At 45.8% G+C, this 23892-nt stretch overlaps 1 protein-coding gene across 1 annotated transcript; it reads right to left on the bottom strand.

The window, feature by feature from the left end:
* Positions 1–1490: 1490 nt before the first annotated feature.
* CD209 (CD209 molecule) lies at positions 1491–5007 on the bottom strand. The gene is made up of 8 exons (XM_042927419.1): positions 4876–5007; positions 4643–4717; positions 4413–4499; positions 3625–3702; positions 3233–3310; positions 2865–3016; positions 2305–2417; positions 1491–1920 (listed from the first exon to the last, which is right to left on the bottom strand). The coding sequence occupies exons 1-8, from the start codon at positions 4913–4915 to the stop codon at positions 1779–1781; spliced, it is 765 nt and encodes a 254-aa protein (XP_042783353.1). The 5' UTR covers positions 4916–5007; the 3' UTR covers positions 1491–1778.
* Positions 5008–23892: the final 18885 nt, after the last annotated feature.

Below are 23892 nucleotides of genomic sequence, written 5' to 3'. Positions count from 1 at the left end.
AGGCTCTGTGCTGACAGTTCAGAGCCTGGAGCCTGCTTTGGATTCTGTGTCTCCCTCTCTCTCTGTCCCTCCCCCACTTATTGTCTCTCTCTCTCTCTCTCTCAAAAATAAGTAAACATTAAAAAAAATTTAAGAAAAAGAAATAAAGGGCACAGATGCCATTTAAAAAAATTAAAAATTAAAAAATAAAGTGAAAAAAATTAAAAATAGGGGCGCATGGGTGGCTCGGTTGGTTAAGCGTCTGACTTCAGCTCAGGTCATGATCTCACAGACCGTGAGTTCGAGCCCCGCATCAGGCTCTGGGCTGATGGCTCAGAGCCTGGAGCCTGCTTCCGATTCTGTGTCTCCCTCTCTGTCTGCCCCTCCCCCGTTCATGCTCTGTCTCTCTCTGTCTCAAAAATACACGTAAAAAAAAAAAATTTTTTTAATATGTAAACATTAAAAAAAATTTAAGAAAAAGAAATAAAGGGCACAGATGCCATTTAAAAAATTAAAAATTAAAAAATAAAGTTAAAAAAATTAAAAGTAGGGGCGCATGGGTGGCTCAGTTGGTTAAGCGTCTAACTCTTGATCTTACGGTTTGTGAATTCGAGCCCTGTGTCAGGCTCTGCACTGACAGTGTGGGGCCTGCTTGGGATTCTCTCTCTCCCTCTCTCTCTGTCCCTTCCCCCCACTTTCAAAAGAAAATAAAAATAAACTTTAAAAAAAGGAATAATTGACTAGTACTTATCAAAAAGTTTAAGGACACGAAGACAATTAAGACACTGAACGTCTGGAGCTGTAAGAGGTACATTTGTGCTGTTTTAAGCCACAAAGTTTGTGGTTATTTGTTACAGCATCAATAGGACACTAACACACACATTTAGTAATAAAGTTTTTATGAAGAAAGTCACAAAACTTTACTGAAGGACATTTAAAAGTGCCGTATAAAGACATGATGTGTTCAGGAATGAATGAACACATAGATAGATAGATGATAGATAGATAGATAGATAGATACATTGATAGATGATAGATAGATAGATAATAGATGGATAGATAGATGGATAGGTGATAGATGGATAGATAGATAGATAGATAGATAGATAGGAAATAGATTGATAATAGATAGATGATAGATACACTGATTGATAGATGATAGATAGATGATAGATGGATAGATAGATACATTGGTTGATAGGTGATAGATAGATAGACAGATAGATAGATGATAGATAGATAGATAATAGATAAATGATAGATAGATGATAGATAGATAAATAGATAGATAGCCAGACACATAGACACGTACATACTTATATGTATATATGTATATTCCCAACCCAAATTACAAATTAATCCAAAACTGTATCTGAGAAATAAAATACACAGTAGTAGAGAGAAACCGAGTGAAAGAAAACAATACCCTAGTTTATATAAAATATAATATAAAACTATAGTAAGTGAAACAGTGGCCAAAAAAATAGACAGAAGTTCAATGGAACACATAATGCAGTGTGTGACTTTATTAAGGGGATGTCATGGGGGGTGTTGGAGAGGGGCTGAGACCATCAACAGAAGAAGGGAGACGTCTACAGCCTACAAAGGGACAGATCTTAGAGGAGAAGGGGGTCTCGGAATCTCTCTCAGGATCTTAAAGACCTCCATGCAGGAGAAGGATGGGAGTCCACCAGCGGGAGAAGCAGAAAGAATGAAGCCCGAGAGAAACGAGCAGCATGCATGCATGAGCTCGTTGCCTGATCTCTGGAGACGGGGTGGGGCACGGGGAGCACTGGCCCTCAGAGGCCCGGGCAGGGGGACGAGGGCTTCTTACAGATCCAGAAGTTTTCTGTACTACATCTGTTGTCATTCCAGCCGTCACTGTACAATTCCACACAGTCCTCATCCCCGTGGTTGTTGGGTTCCCCTTCTTTCCAGAAGCTGTGAACACCATCAAAGCCATCGGCCCCCCTGCTCTACCCAGAGCCCACTCCCCAGCCCACCCTTGGAAGAGCTGGTCCCCGGCCTTTGGTGGCAAAAGCCCCAGTAGCAGTCAGAGAGTGGCGAGGATTCAGAGGCAGCGTTTTCAAAACGAGGGTTCAAACACCACTCCCACTGGAATCAGCGCTTGCAAAGTACAAATGCAGATTCCTGGGCCCACACCTAGATTTATAGAATCAGACTCCCCCACCCTGGGATGGAGTCAGGACTCTGCATCTCCACTGAGCAAGCCCATCAGATGACGCTTTCCAATTCCAGAGTCTGAGCATCCGGGTTTGGGTTTCAGTGCCCACCCTTCCCAGGCCATTGTCTCCGGGAGATCACCTGAGTTGGAGGGGAGTGTCGTCCACCCATCTCCAAGAACCCTCATTGTGGTGGTCACTGAGGCCGATCCATGTGCGCTGGCTATTTTTCGTATTCCAAGACTTCAGAAATTTCTGGGGCGGGGGAGGACGGGCAGTGAGACATCACCCTTCCCCATGTCTGCCCACATTCCCATGGTCCCCTGCCCCCTCCCCACGGAAGACCTGTGGTCCAGCCGATAGCCCTCACTCAAGTTGTATGTGTTCACACGCACGCGTGTCGTGGCTGTGTTAACGTGCGTACACGTGTGGAAACGTGTTTACTTGAGCCTCGGCTTCATGTCTGGGGAGAGATTCTGCACAGTCTCGAGAGGGCTCTGAGTTCCCTTTCTGTTCACACATGGGTTCCTCTTGGGCATGTTCTTCTCTCACATGACCTTCCCAAGGCCACCTCTTCCAGGAAGCCTTTCCTGCCATCTCCCCGCCCCAGGCCTCCATCTCGGGGAGGGCAGAAGAGGGACAGAAGGCTTTTCGCTGGCCTTGCCGAGGTCCCACCCCAGTCGGGCGCTCTGCTCAGCTCACCTGCTCCTCAGTGCTGTTGATGACCACCAGCTGGGCCCTCATGTTCTGACACGCGGCGATGGACTCTTTCCAGGTGTTCTGGGTCAGGGAGAAGAAGTAGCAGCTTCCCTGGAAAAGTTCCCATTTCCAGGGGCAGTGGCGGCACAGGCCAGCTGGGGAGGAGAGTGGGGTTGGGACAGACAGGCCCCCAGCAGGTGCATCAGATCTTGGGAACCCAGGGCCGGGCCCCTGTGTTCAGCTGTCGGCTCAGTCCCCGGGAAATCCGTGTGACGGACCCCAGCCTGAGGAAGCCAGGAGCCATAGAAGGTGGGCTCCAGCCCCACCTGGGATCCCCAAACTCCCTCCCGACCTTGGCGTCTGACGCTTACCCAGGGTGGCATTCATCCAGGTCAGCTGCTGGAGTATCTCCTCCAGGGATGATGGTTTCTGGGCCTGAGAAACATCCCCTGGGAAGAGAGGACTTCAATTATTAAGCACCTAGGGTGTGCTTGGTGTGGAGAGGGCCCCGTGACAACATTATCAGTAGATTTCACAATGGACCCCAAGAGTCCATTATGCAAACAACAAAACTGAGGCTCTGAAAATGACTTGCCTGACATTGTCCCCAGGGTCTCACCCGGGGATCCAGTCTCCTCCCCCACCTCTACCCTCCCTCCTTCACCCCTGCGGGGAGGGGTATGCGGTGGCTCATCCAAAGTCACACAGCCTCTGAGCCCTCTCCTGCCCCAAACCCTTCACCGAGGGGCATCTAGCCCTTCACCGAGGCCGGGGCTCTCCTGATGGTTCCTCTCCCGATGGTCCCCTGTGTCTCTCTGCAGGGATTGGTGGATCCTGGAGACTGCAACAGACCAGAGGATTCCCCTTTATTTATTTTTTATTTAAAAAAAATTTAAACATTTATTTTTGAGAGAGGAAGATAGAGACAGAGTGTGAGCAGGGGAGGGGCAGAGAGAGGGAGACACAGAATCCGAAGCAGGCTCCAGGCTCCGAGCTGTCGGTACAGAGCCCGACGCGGGGCTCGAACCCACCAACCAAGAGATCATGACCCCGGCTGAAGTCAGATGCTTAACCGACTGAGCCACCCAGGCGCCCCAATTTTTTTTAATGTTTATTTATTTTTGAGCGCGAGAGAGAAACAGCAAGTGGGGGAGGGATAGAAAGAGAGGGGGGGCGGAGGATCCAAAGCAGGCTCTGTGCCGACAGCAGGGAGCCCCATGCGGGCCTCAAACTCATGAACCATGAGATCATGACCTGAGCCGAAGTAGGACGCTCAACCAACTGAACCACCCAGGAGCCCCGAGAATTCCCCTTTCATCAGCACCAGCTTCAGGCCTGACCTGGCGTCAAAAATCTAGTTTCAAGGTCTCTGGGAGCCTAGGTCCCGTGTGGACGAAGACGAGCTACATTTCACAGATGAAGAAACAGGCTCAGAGAGGGGTAGTAACCAGCCCCCAGCCACACAGAAGGCGATGCGGAATAGCACCGAGACCTTCCCAGAGGGACAACCTAAAGCGACCCAAGACTCCGAGCCCCCAGCCTCCGACTCACCTTGAACCAGAGTGGTCACCAGGAGCATGAAGAAGCCCAGAGAGACGAGCAGCAGCAGCAGAGGCAGGTGGGCCTGGGTCAGACACCCTGAAGGACCAGCAGACGGGCAGAGCTGAGGTCCGCAGGGACGGACCCTGCCCCAGCCCCCCCCCCCACCCTCCATGCTGGAGCGGGGGCCTCTCCGCTGCCCCTTGCCCAGATGCCCGCTCTGGACACGCCCACCTCGGTACCTGGCAGGCTCCGTGAGCTCCTGAGCAGGCCGGTATATTTCTTAGCCAGTCTCTGGTTCCCAAACATCTCCACCTCTGAACGGGACAGAACACACTTAGCCGAGCTTTGAAGCCGAGCCTGCCCGAGCCCCGCCGTCAGGACTGCAAGCCCGAGGCCAGGCCTGACTCCCCCAGGAGCCTGGAGGGAGCCCGGCCCTCCCTGCCGTCACCCCACGGTGGGGGCTCAGCCTCACCGGGGTCATCCGGCTCCTTGGGGTCACACATCTCCGCCATCCTCCTCTTCTCTCCGGCTCCCCTCCACGCGGTGGTTTTTATAACCCCACGTGCTGCCCCAGCAGCCCCTCCTCAGGAACATTCCTCCCCGATTCAGGAACAAGAACACAAAACAGGACGCTGCTTCCTCTCGGAAAAGAGGGTGGAGGAATGAAGTGCTGACACAAGTAGGGGAGAAGGCACGGAGGGTGGGGGCAGGAGCCGCACGGTCAACCCCGGGGTCACAAGGCGCTGTTCCAACCCCTATCCAGCCCTGCGAGCGCTGGCCCGGCCTGGTCGGAGTCTCCGTTTCCTCAGGTGGGAAGCGGGACAAGCGCCCTGCCTCGAACTGTTTCTGAGAGGTTTACCACCGGGTGCTAGTGCTGGGTATATACATCGCCTATTCTAATAATAGGTACTCAGTAGCAATAGCGTTTGGCACGTGCCTCGCAGTTCCCCAGGGTGTGTGTTCCCCCTTGTGGAAACAGGCAGTAAATCTGGATCTGTTCCACCGCGAGTGAGCTCCTGGTGGTCTTTGGCTGGGGGGTGGGGGCGCGCCCTGAGAGATCTCACATTTGCCCTATGAGGAAGACACGGCTTTTCTATTGCTTTACAGATGAGGAAACTGAGAAACAGAGAGGGAAAGGAACTGCCTGAGGTCACACAGCTTGTAAGTGGAGGTACTCGGAATAGGACCCTGGCAGGTGGGCCTCTGGGTCCCTGCTTAACCACTACTTAACCTTCCCTTGATTAACCAACTATTAAGCAATTACTCTTTTCCTCTTTTTGATTATGAAGCATTTTGCAGAGTCACTCTGAAACGGTGTATGTCAAACTCTCCTTCTGCATATGTATGGACCCCTGGTTTCCAACCTGATTCAATTGGTTATACGTTACTATCTCTCTCTCTCTCTCTCTCTCTCTCTCTTTTTTAATCTAAAGTGAGTCTCTTGGGGTGCCTGGGTGGCTCAGTTAGTTTTAATTAAGCGTCTGACTTCCCCTCTGGTCATGAACTCCACGTTCATGAGTTAGAGCCCCAGGTCAAGCTCGATGTTGTCAGCAAGAAGCCCGCTTCAGATCCTGTCTCTCTCTCTCTCTCTCTCTCTCTCTCTCTCCCTCTCCCTCTCCCTCTCCCTCTCCCCCCCTCTCTCTTTCTCTCAAAAATAAACAAACATTAAAAATAAGCAAAGTCTCTTGTAGACAGCATACAATTGGATCATCTTTTTTAGGCCATTCTGTCAATCTCTACATTTTATTTATTTATTTATTTATTTATTTATTTATTTATTTATTTTTAATTTACATCAAAGTTAGTTAGTATATAGTGCAATAATGATTTCAGGAGTAGATTCCAGTGACTCATCCCCTATGTAAACACTCAGTGCTCATCCAAACAAGTGTCTTCCTTAATGCCCCTTATCCATTTAGCCCATCTTCACTCCCACATCCCCTCCAGCAACGCTCAGTTTGTTCTCTGTATTTAAGGGTCTCTTATGTTTTGTCCTCCTCCTTGTTTTTATATTATTTTGTTTCCCTTCCCTATGTTCATCTGTTTTGTATCTTAAATTCCTCATATGAGTGAAGTCATATGATATTTGTCTCTCTCTGACTAATTTCACTTAGCATAATACCCTCTAGTTCCATCCACATTGTTGCAAATGGCAAGCTTTCGTTCTTTTTGATTGCCGAGTAATACTCCATTATCTGTATATATACACCACATCTTCTTCATCGACTCATTCATCAATGGACATTGGGCTCTTTCCATACTTTGGTTATTGTTGATAGTACTGCTATAAATATTCAGGTGCATGTGCCCCTTTGAAACAGCACACCTGTATCCCTTGGATAAATACCTAGTAGTGCAATTGCTGGGTTGTAGGGTAGTTCTATTTTTAATTTTTTGTCAATCTCTACATTTTAATTGGAGAATTTAGTTCATTTATATTTAATGTAATTACTGGTAATGTAGGAGTTATATCTCCCATTTTGCTATTTGTTTTTTATATGTCTTAGGTCTTTCTTGGTTATCTTTTCTTGTGTTAAATAGGTATTTTCTAGTGTACCGTTCTCTAGTTTCATTTACTATATATTTTTGAATTATTTTTTTGGTTGCCCTGGGGATTACTATTAACATATTAATTTATAACAATCTAGGTAGGATCAATACCAATTTAGTTAAAATAACTGATTTAGAATCATTGTCTAGTAATTCCAACATCTGTGCTCTCTCAGAAACAGTTTTTAGTCACTTTTTCTGCCCCACCCCCACCTCCCTGCCCGTGTATGGGTAATATTTCATTGTTTCTTCGTATGTCCCATAATCTTTTTGTTGAAAAATGGACACTTTAAATAATATGGCAGCTATGGAAATCAGATTTTTCCTCCTCCTAAAGGTTTGCTGTCACTGTTATTTGTTTTTTGCTTATTTAATGACTTTTCTGAACTAATTCTGTAAAGTCTCTGTCATGTAAGCCCACTAAAATCTCTACTCAGTTAGCTTAGAAGTTAGCTGATGGCTGGACAGAGATTTCCTTGAATGCTTCTAAAAGTCTCCCAGTCTCTGCTGAGGGACTTTGTTTGTTCAGACACACCTTCAACACACAGCCAGAAAGTTTGAAGCTCTGCCTTAGCCTTCACTTCCTGCTTTCCCAGAGCCTTAAAGCCAGCCAGAACTGAGAGCTTAGGGCTTTCTCAGATCTTTCCTGGGTGTGCACAAACCCCTGTGCGTACAGGTGACCTTTCAGATCCCAAGAATATATCAGACCTTTCCAAAGCCCCAAGGACATCTCTCATTCCTTAACTTTTCCTTTTGAGACTTTTGACTAGGCTGGTATTTGCCTCATTGCCTCAGGCAGCTGTCCTGTTAAAACATTTGAGGAGTGTCCCCTGGAGAGAGGCTTTTAGCACTGGGCAAGTTCAAGCAGGGTCAGTTGAAGACTAGCCTTCCAAGTGTGGGCTTCCAGGGAAATCAGACAGATCAAATGATGACTCCTGCTCAGCAGTGAGGATTTTTAAGAGCTCCAGCTGTGTTCTTCTCCCTCCAGAACCAGCTATCCAGACTGTTACTTTTCAGGGCTACTTCTGAGTTGGAGGGTGGGGAATCGAACCAGAGTAAGTTAAGATTCTCCTGAGCTCACTGTTCTTTACTGAGATTCAGCTCTTTTTCTGGACTACACGCTCCCTGAATTATTGTGAGATTTTGGTTGATTTCCAGAGTTCTAAAAATGCTGATTCTGACAAATTTTGCAGTTTATTCCATCGCTTTCCTAGAAGGACAAAACTTACTGTGGCATTTTTGCTGATGCTGCTTCTTCCTCCCATATTTTTGATGCTTAAATTGTCTTTGATTTGGCCAGTGGAAGCCTTTCAAACCGGCTTCTGTGTCCTCTTGACATCTGCTTATCCATTTTTTTGCCAATCAGTTTTCCTTCCTGTTGGTCTGCAACCTCAGGACTTTCCCTGGGTGAAATCTGAAACTAGTCCCCATACATATAGGGCAGGAAGAAAGAAGAAGGCCACTCCAGATCGGTAGGTGGCAGTTTTAATAAGCAAAGGAATGACATTCGAGGCTTGTCTTGGGTATCTGCAAGACGAGTAGATCTCCACACCTGCCCACCAGGATCTTAAAAGTTTATGTAGAGACCTTAATGGGACCCATCTGGGGCTCCTGGGTGGCTCAGTTGGTTGAGCATCCGACTTCGGCTCAGGTCATGATCTCGCAGTCTGTGAGTTCGAGCCCCACGTCGGGCTCTGTGCTGACAGCTCAGAGCCCGGAGCCTGCTTCGGATTCTGTGTCTCCCTCTCTCTCTGTCCTTCCCCTGCTCATGCTCTGTCTCTCTCTCTCTCTGTCAAAAATAAATAAACATTAAAAAAAATTTTTTTAAAGGGACCCATTCATATATACCATCCAGATGGTATATCTCAGCACCACATCGCTATCTCAAGGCTATGTCCTTGGGGCAGCCTCTGGGAATAGAAAAGGCAAGTGGAACCCACATTCCAAGGATTGAGGAATGGGAGAGGAGCCTCTGAGTGCCCAGGTCCGGCTCACAGGTCAACCAGTGGTCCTCCTGATGACCTACTCCAAAACTTCCTTTCTATTCTAACTAGATGTTCCAGGCTTTCCCTGTCCCAACTCTGGAGTCAGCCATTTCCCAAAGAGGCTGGGTTGCTTTTAAGCGGAGAATGGCGTTTCAGAAACCAGGACCTGGATGTTAAGTGTGCTCATTTCTTTGAAGCATCACTGGTCCCAAGACCCCTCAGTAGACAAATGGGAACACACACACGCGTGCACGCACGCACTTCTCTAAATATTTTGAAAGCCATGATTTTATACCAACACCTCCAATTAAGTACAATAGGGTTCATTCTAGTTTTCTTTCTGTTCAACTTGGCAGTACCCTGATATCAGGTGCTGATATCTGATATCGGGAAACCTGATTCCCATTATCCTGAATGAATGAATGCCCTGATATATAATCAGTCTCCCTTTCTGACACCATTCCTCTACCTGTATGGATGTCTTCCTTACTTTGCTTGGACATTGACTCCTCCCACCAGGTAGACTGACCACCGTGTTGCCCTTACCTCGCCTGAGTTCTGACCCCCCCATACCAGTACAACCCTCCATGTGGATGTCCCCCTCACCAGGTTTGGACTCCAACACTCTAGTGGCCACCACTTGAAACATTAACTCTCGTCTTCCAGTAACTGGCTGATTTCCTCTGTCCCTGAAACGTCCTTATCTCTGCAAGCCTTCCCATACCCAGAATTGGCGTCCGCCTGCCCCTGGGTATAGAAGATGCCACTGCTCTTGACTCACCTACAAAGGGCTCATTTTATCTCTGAAAACCAGCTCATCAAAACTCCCTTTCATCCACCACTCTGAACTAGCTCCATCGGAAAGAATGGGTTTTTCTAGTTGTCGCCATGATAGTGAGGGTCTTTTGGGTTGTTCTACATTTTTTTAATTTTTAAAAAATTTTTATTTTTTTAGTGTTTTTACTTATTTTTGAGAGAGAGAGAGAGAGCACAAGTGGGGGGGTGGGCAGAGAGACAGGGAGACACAGAATCCGAAGCAGGCTCCGGGCTCCGAGCTGTCAGCACAGAGCCCCAGCGGGGCTCGAACTCCCGAACCGCGAGATCATGACCTGAGCCGAAGTCGGACGCTCAACTGACAGAGCCACCCAGGCGGCCCTGGTCCTTCTGCATTGTAACCAGAAGTGAAAATCCTACCAGCATTCCTTGAGCACTTAGTGCTAAATGCTTTTTTGGACGTGATCTCAGTCAATTCCCATTACGCAGCCACTGTTGTTCCCACTTTACCTGGGAGTAAAAAGAGGACTGTGTCACCTGCCCATGAATGCTGGAACTGCGGGACAGACCTCCTCTTCATTCGGCTCTGTGCCCCAAACTCCGACCAGCTGAAAAAAGCGGGAGGGGGGATTTGATAGTGCTGCCTCTCAGACTCAGGAAGTCTGAGGGAAGGAGGAAGGCAGGGGGAGGGGAGGCGGCAGATTCAGGCTCCAAACTTGTGTATCTGTCAACTACCTGTCTCCCCCAGAATGGAACTTTCTAGACCAAGGGGGCACCTAGTAAATACTTGCTGGCTTTGCAAGGCATACAGTCTCTGCCACAACGGCTCAGGTCTGCCGCTAGGACGAGGAGGCCCCACTGACAATATGTCAGTGAATGGAGAGGGGGCTGTGTTTCACCAAAGGATTTATAACAACAGCAGGGGGCTGGCTGTTCAGAGGGAGGAGACTGAGTCTGTTTTCTTCACTGCTCTGTCCCCAGGGTCAAGAACTCTCATTCCATCCGTGGCTGTTAAAGTTCTGCCTAAATGAATTATTATCGCTTGTACATTTCACACATGGGGACGGCCGGAGGCTCAGAGAGTGGAGGAGACCTGCCCGTGGCTGCACAGCAGGAGAGGCAGGGCTGGGGTCCAAGTCTGCCTCCATTAGGATCCTCTTGGTGCCCAGCTGGACTTTCAGAGGAGACGCTGACTTCCCATCTGCAGACACACGAGCGGAGCCGTGACATCAACCGCTCGTCCGAACGCCAGACAAGATACTCTCTCTTGGGCGGACCAAGTCCTACCACCTTTGTGATTAACCCTTCCGTCTGCGGCTGAACACCTCGTGATGGATCCCAGACTAGTCATCCAGTTTTCCCTCCTGGGACTTGGAGTCCTGCTGAAAGACTTTCAGTTCCCCTGGGAAGTCACATTCTGCCTCACTTCCTGATCTTTGCATGTGCCAGTCGCCCCGACGACACTCCTCCTCCCACCTCCCCATTCCGTCTCTGTGCAAGCAGTTCGCCCTTCAGAGTGTAGCCTTTCCCCCAAAGCACAACCGCCTTCTTTCTGGAAGTTCTGCGTGTGCTCTAGCGTCACCAAACTGTGTTCTAAGTCTCAGCCGACACCAACTGGACGTCCCACAAATTTCACTCCGTGATGACATTACCAACCTGGAGGTAGCATCGGATCTGATTAAAAAAAAAAAAAAAATTCAACTGAAGACCTTATTGCCTTTTATCCAATTATTCATGAATTGAGCAGCATCTAATATGGGGGATAGAAAGGAGTTTTGAGGAGCTTAAAGGGCAAGAGACTTTATAGGCAGAAGAGGGCAAGAACAAGGAAATTGTGCCAGGCCAAAAAGCAGGTTGATTAGGGGCAGCTGGGTGGCTCAGTCGGTTAAGCATCCGACTCTTGATTTCAGCTCAGGGCATGATCTCACAGCTCATGGGTTCGAGTCCCGCATTGGGTGCTGGGTACTGACAGTGCAGAGCCCGCTTGAGCTTCTCTCTCCCTCTCTCTCTGCCCCTCCCTCACACACACTCTCTCTCTCAAAATAAATAAATCCACTTAAAACAACAACAACAAAAAAGTAGGTTGGTTGCTGCAAGTTTCCTTGCCGTGTAGGGGACAGCAGGGGTCCATGAAGCAGGTCACCTAACTAGTATTGATCAGGTGATTCTGGACTGGCTGGTTAAGATGCCACTTCTGAGATGGGGCGCCTGGATGGCTCAGTTGGTTGGGCGTCTGACTTCCGCTCAGGTCATGGTCTCACGGGTCATAAGTTTGTTTGTTTGTTTGTTTTTAACGTTTTATTTATTTTTGAGACAGGGAGAGATAGAGCATGAACGGGGGAGGGTCAGAGAGAGGGAGACACAGAATCTGAAACAGGCTCCAGGCTCTGAGCTGTCAGCACAGAGCCCGACGCGGGGCTCGAACTCACTGACCGCGAGATCACGACATGAGCTGAAGTCGGCCGCTTAACCGACTGAGCCACCCAGGCGCCCCTCACGGGTCATAAGTTTGAGTACCGCTTGGGACTCACTGCTGTCAGTGTGCAGCTTTCTTGGGCTTCTCGCTCTCAATCTCTCTCTCTCTCTCTCTGCCCCTCCCCTGGTGGATCTCTCTCTCTCCCTCAAAAATAAAATTAACATTGAAAAATTTTCCACTTCTGAGAGAGCAAAACAGTGATTAAGTTAAGCTTCCATCCCGTGCCGTGGGGCTTGGCGTGTGTGGGGCCTGTTGCCTTGTTTTTAACAGATCCCACAGGTTAAGGGCTCAGTGCCACTGGACTGTCCCCAACTTCAGACACCAATTGTAAGCCCAGGCCACGCATACCTCTGAGCCAGTGGCTATAAATCAGGGGTTCCTATGACCCCCTCCTCAGGACTCTTCAAATAACTTGCCAGAACGACTCATAAAACTTAGGGGGAAACTTACATATACTTCCTGGTTTATTATAAAGGATGTTATAAAGGACACAGATGAGCAGGCAAATGAAGGGGTGCCCAGAATGAGTCCAGAGGGTCCCCATGGAACTGAGCTGCACAGCCTCCCACATGCGGACACCTCACTAACCAGGAAGCTAACCAAGTCTTGTTGTTCAAGGATTGTTGTAGAGCTCAACCTCCAGCCCCTAGAAGCTCCAACCTTCAAATCCCTTGACCTTCATGGGGACCAGGCCCGTCCAGGCCCTCTGCTGAGTCATCTTGTTAACATAAACTCAGGTATGATGCAAAGGGGCGCCTTATAAATAACACATGATCCTTTTATCACTCAGAGAATTACCAAGGTCTTAGGAGTTTTCTGCCAGGAGCCAAACACAAAGACTAACTATATTTCTTCTTCTATCGGAGAAGCCATCTTAGATGCCCACCAGGCTGGGGCAGGTGCTTCCTCCAGGCTCTTCCTGGATCTGTCTTTCAGATCTGCCCCCCCCACCCCCTGCAGACCGAGTTCCCTGTAGAGAAGCTGGCTCAGATGAGGTGTTCCATAAATGACAAACGGAATGAGCTAACGTTGGCTCTCTCCACTGCCCAGTTCAACTTCAACACCTCACGCGGCTGCTCAGTCCTACATCCCCACCCACATTCTCACCGCTCTTCCACTAACGAATCTCATCACCTTTCAATTCCACCTCTTCCAGGAAGTCTTCCTTCCTTAGCTACTTGCAGCCCATTCCCAAACTAACCGGACTGCACGGACTCTGACACACTCTGTAAGCTTTGACTTGATACAAAATCTTCCCCGAAGATCTACCCCAGGTCAGAGCCCACTTAACCTCTCATGGCTCAGACAAGTGACACCTGTGCTTTCAGAGATGTCATTCTCTCCTTCTTTGAAATGTTGGCCAGGCTGGGGCTGGCCTCTCAGGAACTTGCCAGCAGCAGAATTCCGTGAACCTCAGCTAACAGCCACAGACCAGAAGGAGACCACCGAGGGCTGGGGTCAGGAATCAAGAAATGGGCAGCCCGCTGGGTGTCTCACCAGGCTGGACAGTGCCACCCAGTGCCCAAGGCGGCTTCAGCGCTGGTTTACAGAAGGCATGCCACACGTCCCTGCCTCCTTGCCTTTGCACTGGCTGGGACCCCTGCTTCCTCCGCGTCTCCTATGTTTGCAAGTTCTTGAGGGTGACGTCACAGTCCTCTGGGTCTGCTCATTTTCCACGAGCGTTAGTCCTTCCTGGGCACTGCTGCCCGTGACAGCACCAGGAAGAAGGGCGTGGCCCCACTGCAGAGCTCTGCCCTGCAGTGAAGCCAACGCCTGGGTCCACTCTTGCTTCTGTCCTGAAAACTTGTTCCTGGGGATGCAGATGATCTGTGCCTCACGTCTTGGAACAGAGAAACTTCCAGGAACATAGGCCTGGCTTCTCTCATCACCTTTAGTCCTCTAGGTGTCACCAAACTTCTTGAAAAAGGGTTTTCTTCACTGCTGCCTCCCCCCACTCCGTGAACACGACCAATGATAGTATCTACTTTTGCCTTGGGAAAACCAACAGACCCATTGTTGTCGTGGTCCCACCCCCTAAGAAGAGCTTCTTCCTTCCTGCTTGAAACTCCACTCTCCCAGGACTTCCCTCCCTGGTCACGTCCTCTCTGGGGTCTCCTCAATCTCCCCAGCCCCTCCTCCATCCCCTTCACAGGCTCCTCTTCTTCTGCCTGACCTTGAAATGCGCCTGGCATTCATGAGTCTTTGCTCTCCAAATCCCCTTCTGCTCTTGGGAGGTTGAGGACAAAAGGCGGCCAGAAACTGGTCCGGTTTCCAGAAACTCCAGTTTCTCTAGACTGAAGTCAGCCTGGGTCTACAGGGACAGCAAAGTCAGAGGGAGGCACCAAGGCCATTACTGAAGGAGAAACTCTCCAAGATCCAACAGGTTGAGAATGAAAGTGCAAACTGGTCATAGGAATCAAATGGTGAAGCTAGGGTATAGGGAGACCAGGGTGAGGCTATAGAACCACCTTGGCCCAGTGCTATTTCACATATGAAATCTTCAATTACCTTCCTTTCCAATGTTTCCTGTGATGTTTAGTCTGTTCAGGTTTCCCCATTTCTTGGGTCCTTTGTTTTGTTTTTAAGTTTATTGATTTATTTTGAGAGAGAGAGAGAGAGAGAGAGCAGGAAGGGCAAAAAGAGAGGGAGAGAGAGAGAGAGTCCCAAGCATGCTCTGTCAGCGCAGAGCCCAAGGCAGGGCTCGGACTCACGAACCACGAGATCATGACCTGAACTGAAACCAAGAGCCAGATGTTCACCCGACTGGGCCACCCAGGCACCCCATTCTTGTAGCCTTTGGATAGCTTGTATCACTCTGTGATTTATTTCTGAATTGTTCATTTATTTATCCCAACTCCCCTCACATTGTCCATTACTGTAAAAGAGATTGCTACAAACCAAATGGATTAAAACAACACACATTTATCGTCCCAGGTTTTTGTGGGTCGGGAATCTAGACATGACTTTGGGATCCTTTGCCTGGGGTGTTTCATGAGGCTGAGATCAAGGGAATGGCCAAGATTAGGATCTGATCAGAAGGCTCACCTGGGGAAAGATTTATTTCCAAGCTCACTCACATGGTTTTTGGTTGCATTCAGTTCTTGTTGCACTAAGGGCCTCAGCTCCTAGCTGACTGTTGGCCAAAGGATGCCTTCAGGTTTTTTGCCACATGAATTGTTCCAATGTGGCAACTTGCTTCATGAAAGCCAACAAGGGAGAAAATGTGCCAGAGAGATAGAAGTCAGAATCTTTTGTAACCTAGTTACAAAAATGACATTTCTTTCAATGATGAGGTATTATATCAGTTAGAAGCAAATCACTCCTTGGAAGAAGATTACACAAGGCCATGAATACCAGGAGGTGGAGACCTCTGGGAACAATTTTAGAAATTGCTTACCGTATCCCACCAGAATACAAATTCTATTACAGAAGCAACACTTTTTTCATGTTAACTATCACTTCTCCAGTATTTTGAAGGGTGAATGGCCTGTTGTAGATGCTCCTTTAATATTTGTAAAACAAAATACTGAATGGAGGTAAGCTGTATGGACCAAGAGTAGAATGGTTAGGGATTGTTCAATTCAACGTATCTTTTATTGTGTTCAGAGGTTCTGTTAAAAGGATATTGAAATGAATCAAAGAACAGTGGGATGGATGGAGCTTTTACAGCAGTTAAACCAGGGGTGGCAGACTGTAGGGTGAACACAGACAGGGAGGAGCCACTGGCCTACAGAAGCCATGGGTCTGCTCACCTGCATCACCTTGTAGGGCTCCAGGAAGTGATCAGCTGATATTAGGCTTGATGAGTGTGATATACCTGCCAAGATGTGTCAGTTAGCTATTGCTGCCTAACAAACCACCCCCCAAATCAATAGTTCAAAATAAAAATTATTTGTTTCACATTGTGTGGTTCAGAAATTTGGGTCAGGCTCAGATGAAAAGTTCTGCTGAGCATAGCAGGGCTCATTCACACATCTGTAGGTTAGCTGAGTTTGTTTACTTAGCCAGTGAATTTTTTTTTTAACTTTTATTTATTTTTGAGAGACAGAGAGAGATAGAGCATGAATGGGGAAGGAGCAGAGCGGGAGACACAGAACTTGAAGCAGGCTCCAGGCTCTGAGCTGTCAGCACAGAGCCCGATGCGGGGCTTGAACCCACAAACTGTGAGATCATGACCTGAGCAGCAGAAGTCAGATGCTCAACTGACTGAGCCACCCAGGTGCCCTGCCAATGAAGTTTTAAAACATAACTGAAAATACTTTGACCAAGAAAATACTTAGACAATCAAAAGAAGAGGTCACCTTGAATCTGAGTGTGGTTGGACTTCTTCAACCAATAGGTATATCCAAAGCAATACTATATGACTTCCAATGCTATATCATTAAAAACCATGCAAGCTTCTCCCTTGTTTGCTGGAAGATTCACTTTCAGAGGCTTGGGGCATCATGTAATAAGTCCAACTACCCCAAGGCTGCCATGCTATAGATGTCATGTGGGGAGACCGCATGGAGGTTCCTGAAACTACAGTGAGAGTAGTACAATGAGACCCCAACCATTTGAGCAGTCCCAGCCAGGAACGAGACATGTGAATAAAGATGACCCCCAAATAATTTCAGCCCCAAACCACTCAGGAACGCCAGCCCTTTGAGTCTTCCCAGTTTAAGCCCTAGATGCCATGGAGCCAAATAAACCATCCCCCGCCCCCCACCCCCCACAGAATTCTGTCCACAGAATCCACAAACATATTTAAAAGAAAAATGGCTACTGTTTTCTACTGAGTTCGGGGGTGGCTTGTTACACAGCCATAAAATATTGGAATAGATGGCCTCATTCATAGCTGGAGGTTGATTGGCTGGTGATATATATATATATATATATATATTTATATTGGCTGGTTATATATATATATATATATAGGCTGGTTATATATATATATATATATATATAGGCTGGTCGTATATCTTTCACGACCCAGGCTAGCTTGGGCTAAATCAGAGTAGGCAGCCTTCATCCATCCCCAATAGAAACAGCAAAAAACAAGTATAAATTGTCATCACCAAATTTTCAGAACTCTGGAAAACAGTCAAAGATTCAGAGCAACCAAGTAAATCCTGAATTAATAATAATAATAAAAAGGGCAACTCCAAAATGGTAAAAGGCTTTGTGGCATTTTTATTTGCCCTTGTCCCACCCTCTCCCTGGTATGGCATTGTCTTAAAAAGGGAAGCCCATGTTCCCAGTGTGAGACCCTTGTCCCTGGTTCTGGAGGGAACAGAGGAGGCTTTATTCAAAAATTATAATGAGTGCCTGTTCTAACCTGTCTGGAAACTACCTGAAAGACTGACACAAAGTACACATCTCTGTTTTACTTACTTGGCATTCAAGTAAACTTGGCTTAACAACCTGTAGACATCTGAGGCAAAGATTATGGTCAAACCATACACTACATTGCCTGGGGCTCAGGATCAAAAGCTGGGGAGAGTGTTTTTGGAAAACTGGGATATTCAGAAACACCTGTGTATCAACTGGGATGTAGAAAGTCTGGTGCATGCCCAAGGCAAAATACATGCTCAGAAAAGACCTGAGAAGACCCCAAGGTTTACTTCAGGCTGATTCTAGCCTCAGTGCAAGCCTGGCTAAGTGTTGAAGGAGTGCTCTGGCACAGAAGCCATTTGTGAAGACAGAAAGGTGGGGTTTTTGTTTTATTTGCTTGCTTTTTTAGCTCCTGGTGTTTAAAACAAATCTCTGCAAAAACACCAGCTGAACCACAAACTAAGCAACAGAGACTTCAGTGACCATGCACATGAAGGAATATGGTATTTGCAAGAATTGTCAGAGGAAGTCACTTACTTAAAAAATGCATTACTGGAGCTCTCACCAATCAAAACACAAAAACAATAACATCCAACATCAAATTCTGGAGCCAAGGGAGAATCTGATATCCAAAGTTACCACATTATAAACATACAAATGTCCAGTTTTCGACAAAAAAAAAAAAAAAAAAAATCAAAGGCATACAAAGAAACATAAAAGTATGGCCCATTCAAAGGAAAAAAACAAATTGACAGAAACCATCCCTGAAGAAGTCCAAATACTGGACTTACTAGAAAAAGATTTCTAAATAACCGTCTTAACTGGTCTCAACAAGTGAAAAGAAAATATGGATAAAGATTTAAAAGAAACGGGGAAAACAATGTATGAATAGAATGAGAATGTCAATAAAGAGATAGGAATTATAAAAAAGGAACCAAACAAAAATCATAGAATTGAAAAGTTCAAGACTGAAAATTAAAGATCACTAGTAGTGTTCAACAGTATATTTAAGCAGGCAGAAGAAAGAATCAGAAAAGTTGAAGATAGCACAATTGAGATTATCAAACCTGAGGAGCAGAAAGAAAAAAGAATGAAGAAAAATAAACAGAGTCTAAGGGACCTTTGGGATACAATCAAATGGACCAATACACACATTATGGGATTCCCAGGAGGAGAAGAGAGAGAGAGGTAGAAATACCATTTGAAAACAAAAACAAAAAGAAAGCAACAACCAAAAACAAACAAACAAAAATACACAATGATTGAAACTTCCCAAATTTGGTAAAAAACATGGATCTTCAAATCCATGAACTTCAACGAGCTCTAAATAAGATTAAACTCAAAGAGACTGAGACCCATCGTAATCAAACTGTCAGAAGACAAAGTGAAAATCTTGAGAGCAGCAAGAGAAGTGATTCATCATCTCCAAGGGATCCTCAATACTAAGAGCTGACTTCTCACCAGAAGTCATGGCAATCAGAAGAGACTGTGGTGACATATTTAAAGTGCTGAAAGGAAAAAAAAAAAAAACAACTATCCACCAAGAATTCTATATCTGGTGAAACTATCCTTCGAAGATAAAGAAGAAATCAAAATATTCTCAGACAAACAAAAGCTGAGAGAGTTCATGACCACTAGACTTGCCCTGCAAGAAATGCTAAAGAAAGTCCCTAGGGACTGAATCTACCACTACCTTGATCTAATTTCCAGCCTCCAGAACAAAAGAGATAAATTTCTGTTGTTTATAAGCTACCCATTCTATGGTATTTTGTTATGAAAGCCCAAAGGGACTACAACAATTCTCAACGGTGAGAGACCAAAAACTTTCCCCCTAAGATCAAGAAAAGGAGGGGCACCTGGGTGGCTCCATCGGTTAAGCACCCGACTTCGGCTCAGGGCATGATCTCACAGTCCATGAGTTCGATCCCCACGTCAGGCTCTGTGCTGACAGCTCAGAGCCTGGAGCCTGCTTCGGATTCTGTGTCTCCCTCTCTCTCTGCGTCTCCCCAGCTCACGCTCTGTCTCTGTCTCTCTCAAAAATAAACATTAAAAAAAATTGTTTTAAATAAAAGAGTAAAATACCTGAGAATAAATTTAACCATGGAGGTGGAAAGTTGTACATTGAAAAACTACAAAATATTGCTGAAAGAAGTTAAAGAATACATAACAGGTGGAAAGATACCCTGTGTTCAAGGATAGGCAAACTTAATATTCTTTTTTTTTTTAATGTTTATTTATTTTTGAGAGAGACAGAGACAGAATGTGACTGGGTTAGGGGCAGAGAGAAAGGGAGGCACAGAACCCGAAGCAGGCTCCAGGCTTCGAGCTGTCAGCACAAAGCCCTATGCAGGGCTTGAACACACGAGCTGTGGGATCATGACCTGAGCCAAAGTTGGACGCTCAACTGACTGAGCCCCCCAGGCGCCCCAGCAAACTTAATATTCTTAAGATGTCAATACTACCTGGGCTCAGTTGGCTAAGTGTCCAACTCTTGATATCGGCTCAGGTCATGATCTCATGGTTGTGAGATCGAGTCCTGTGTCAGGCTCCACACTGAGCGTGGTGGAGCCTGCTTAAGATCTCTCTCTCCATCCGCCTCTCTCCTTTCCGGCTTGTGCATTCTCTCTCTCTCTCTCTCTCTCTTAAAAAAAAAAGTCATTCTTTCCCAAAGCTATCAACAGATTAAAAAATACCAACCTTCCAACAAGTCCTTTTAGCAGACTAGAGATGCCAATTCTCAAATTCATATGAAATTGCAAGGGGCCCCAGAAAGCCAAAACAATCTTAAAAAAAAGAGACACAAAGTTAGAAGACTCACATTTTCAGATTGCAAAACTTAATCCAAAGCTACAGTAAGCAAAACACTGTGTCCTGACATACGGATAGACATATAATCAATGGAATTGAAATAAAAGCCCAGAGACAAACCCATACATCTATGTTCGGTTGAGTTTTTACAATGGTACCAAGTCCATTCAATGGGGAAAAATAGTGTCCTCAATAACTGGTGTGGGACAACTGGATCTCCAAATGCACAAGAATGAAATTGGGCCCCTACTTCACACCAGATATAAAAATTAACTGCAAATTGATCAACAACCCAAATATAAGAACAAAAACCAAACAACTTGTAGAAGAAAATGTAAGGTTAAATCTTTATGATGCTGGATTTGGCAATAGATTTTAAGATACGATCTCAGAAGCACAGACAACAAAAAAGAAACAGATTAATTGGACTTCATCAAAACTTAAGATCCTTGTGCATCAAAGGACGTTCTCAAGAAGGTAAAAAGACAACTGACTGAATGGGAGAAAATATTTGTAAATGATATATCTAATAGGGGCTTAATATCCAGAATATATAAAGAGCTTCTGCAACTCAACAACAACAAAAAGACATACAACTCAGTTTAAAAAATGGGGAAAAGACTTGAACAACATATCTGCCAAGATGCTGTACGAATGACCAATAAGCACATGAAAAGATGCTCTCTCCCTGTTAGTCACTAGGTAAACACAAATTAAAACCACAATGAGATAACATTTCACACCTACTAAAACAGCTATAAATTTTTTTCAATGAAAAAAAAAAAGCAAGTCCTGGCAAGGATGTGTGGGAATAGGAACCTTTGTGCATTGCTGGTGGGAATGTAAAATGATGCAGCCACTGTGGAAAAAACCCTTTGGTAGTTCCTCAAAGAGCCAAACACAGAATTACCATATGATCCAGCAATTCCACTCCTAGGTAGATAGCAAAAGAATTGAAAGCAGGAACTCAAGGAGATATTGGCATATCCATGTTCGAGGCAACATTATTCACAAAAGCCAAAAAATATGGGAATGCAAGCTGGTGCAGCCACTCTGGAAAACAGTATGGAGGCTCCTCAAAAAACTAAAAATAGAACTACCCTACGACCCAGCAATTGCACTACGAGGCATTTATCTACAGGATACAGGTGTCCTGTTTCAAAGGGACACACGCACCCCCATGTTTATAGCAGCCCTATCGGCAATAGCCAAAGTATGGAAAGAGCCCAAATGTCCATCGATGGATGAATGGATAAAGAAAATGTGGTATATATACACAATGGAGTATTACTCGGCAATCAAAAAGAATGCAATCTTTCCATTTGCAAGTACGGGGATGGAACTGGAGGGGATTATGCGAAGTGAAATTAGTCAGTCAGAGAAAGACAAAAATCATATGACTTCACTCATATGAGGACTTTAAGAGACAAAACAGATGGACATAAGGGAAGGGAAACAAAAATAATATAAAAACAGGGAGGGGGACAAAACAGAAGAGACTCATAAATATGGAGAACAAACTGAGGGTTACAGGAGGGGCTGCAGGAGGGGGGATGGGCTAAATGGGTCAGGGGCACTAGGGAATCTACTCCTGAAATCACTGTTGCACCATATGCTAACTAATTTGGATGTAAATTTTAAAAAATAAAAAAATTAAAAGCCAAAAGATGGAAACAACCCAAGTGTCCCTCAACAGGGGAGTGAATAAACAGCACGTCGTGCACACACACAATGGAATATTACTCAGCCACAAAAAAAGGAATGGAGTTCTGACACATTCTACAACGTGGATGAATCTTGAAAACATTATGCTAAGTGAAAGAAGTCAGGCACAAAAGGACAAATATTGGGTAATTCCACTTATATGAGGTAACTAGGAGAGCCAAATTCATAGAGACAGAAAGTACAATCAAGGTAATCAGGGGGCTAGGGACGGGGGGGATGGGGAGTTAGTGTTTAATGGGGACAGAGTTTCTATTTGGGGATGATGAAAACATTTTGGAATGATTTGCAATGATTGCGCAACATTGTGAATGTACTTGATGCATCGAACTGTAGTCTTAAAAAGGGCAAGTGTTGGGGTGTCTGGGTGGCTCAGTCGGCTGAGCGTCCAACTTCGGCTCAGGTCATGATCTCTGTTTGTGAGTTCAAGCCCCGCATGGGGCTCTGTGCTGAAAGCTCGGAGCCTGGAGCCTGCTTTGGATTCTGTCTCCTTCTCTCTCTGCCTCTCCCCACTTGTGCTCTCTCTGTCTCTCAAAAATAAATAAATGAAAAAAATTAAAATTACAATTAAAAAAAGGGCGTGTCGATATACATATATATATATATATATATATATATATATATATATAATCATAATTAACATTTTTCAAAAAAGAAAAAGAAGTCACAACACCTGTTAAGGTGTTAAGGTCTAGGCTTAGAATTACCCCAGCCTTATTTCTGATGCATTCTGTTGGTCAGAGCATGTGACAAAGCTAGGTCAGAGTCAAGTGATAAGAAAACACACTTCACCTCTTCATAAGAGGAGCTACAGATACTGTGGCTTTCTCGGCTCTCTTTGAGACAAATAAATTCTAGGCTCCCATGGTCAGTATTCACAACAAATGAATTTTGAGTCCAAAGTTTAAGCCAGAAAAAAATTGTTATTGTGCTAAAACTGGTTATCAGAAAAATACTGAGCGAAGAGTCTTTTAATAAACTTGAATGTGCAAAATTCAACCCTGAAGATATGACAGCCACACACCAAAAAAATCACAGTGGTAGAATTGACAGTTGGTAAAAATTGGACAAAATGAGCCTCATTAATGAATCGAATGTTTCCAAAAATCACATGGTAAAAAATGTTCCCGATAAAGATGATTTCAATCAAGTAAAAATGAGCATAGGAAAAAAAATTGGGAACGGTTTAGCTCCACTAAATAGAAAAAGGATCCAGGAATCTAATTGGCTAAATGCAGTTTGTGATTCAAAAGTATTTTCCAACAGAAATGTGTTGGATTTTTTTCCACTGTGCTTATAAAAATGGAATCAAAGTGTCCCCAGAATAAAACCATCCTTTGTGAGAAAATGGCCATGTGAGGACAAGAGGGTCAAATGTCCTGTGCATCCTTCTTGTGTTTGACTTTATTCACCAGACACCAGATGCTGCTAATCTCCCAGGAAAGACCCCGGAAATGAACTGGTCATGACCCCTTTCCGGGATACCCCGGACTCCACCCTGACATGTGCCTCCACAGACCTTTTTGTTTCTCACATCCTGGCTAGCTGTCCAGGTTTTTCTGTCCCTCGGAAGGTATGGCTCACACCAAACTGTTCTTTTCTGAGGGGATCACTAGTGGGGAAGACCTCTGGAAACCGGGGTAAATCCCAAGACTTTGGCCCTTATGATGGCTCCTCAGTCCTCCTCCCCCCGCCCCCACCCACTGAGGGACCATGGACAGCCAACATAAGGATTGTCCCTTGCTGGTCAATTGATCCTTATCATGTCCTGGCATTACTCTTACCCTCCTGACTTAACATCCTGTATCACATTTCTAACCATGTTCATGCAGGTCTGTGGCCCCCTCTCAAGCCCACCCAG

This window comes from Panthera leo, chromosome A2 (assembly GCF_018350215.1).
Source record: "Panthera leo isolate Ple1 chromosome A2, P.leo_Ple1_pat1.1, whole genome shotgun sequence".
Classification (NCBI taxonomy): Eukaryota; Metazoa; Chordata; class Mammalia; order Carnivora; family Felidae; genus Panthera; species Panthera leo.
The sequence above is the reverse complement of the archived record's forward strand: the minus strand, read 5'-3'. Positions and strand labels throughout refer to the sequence as shown.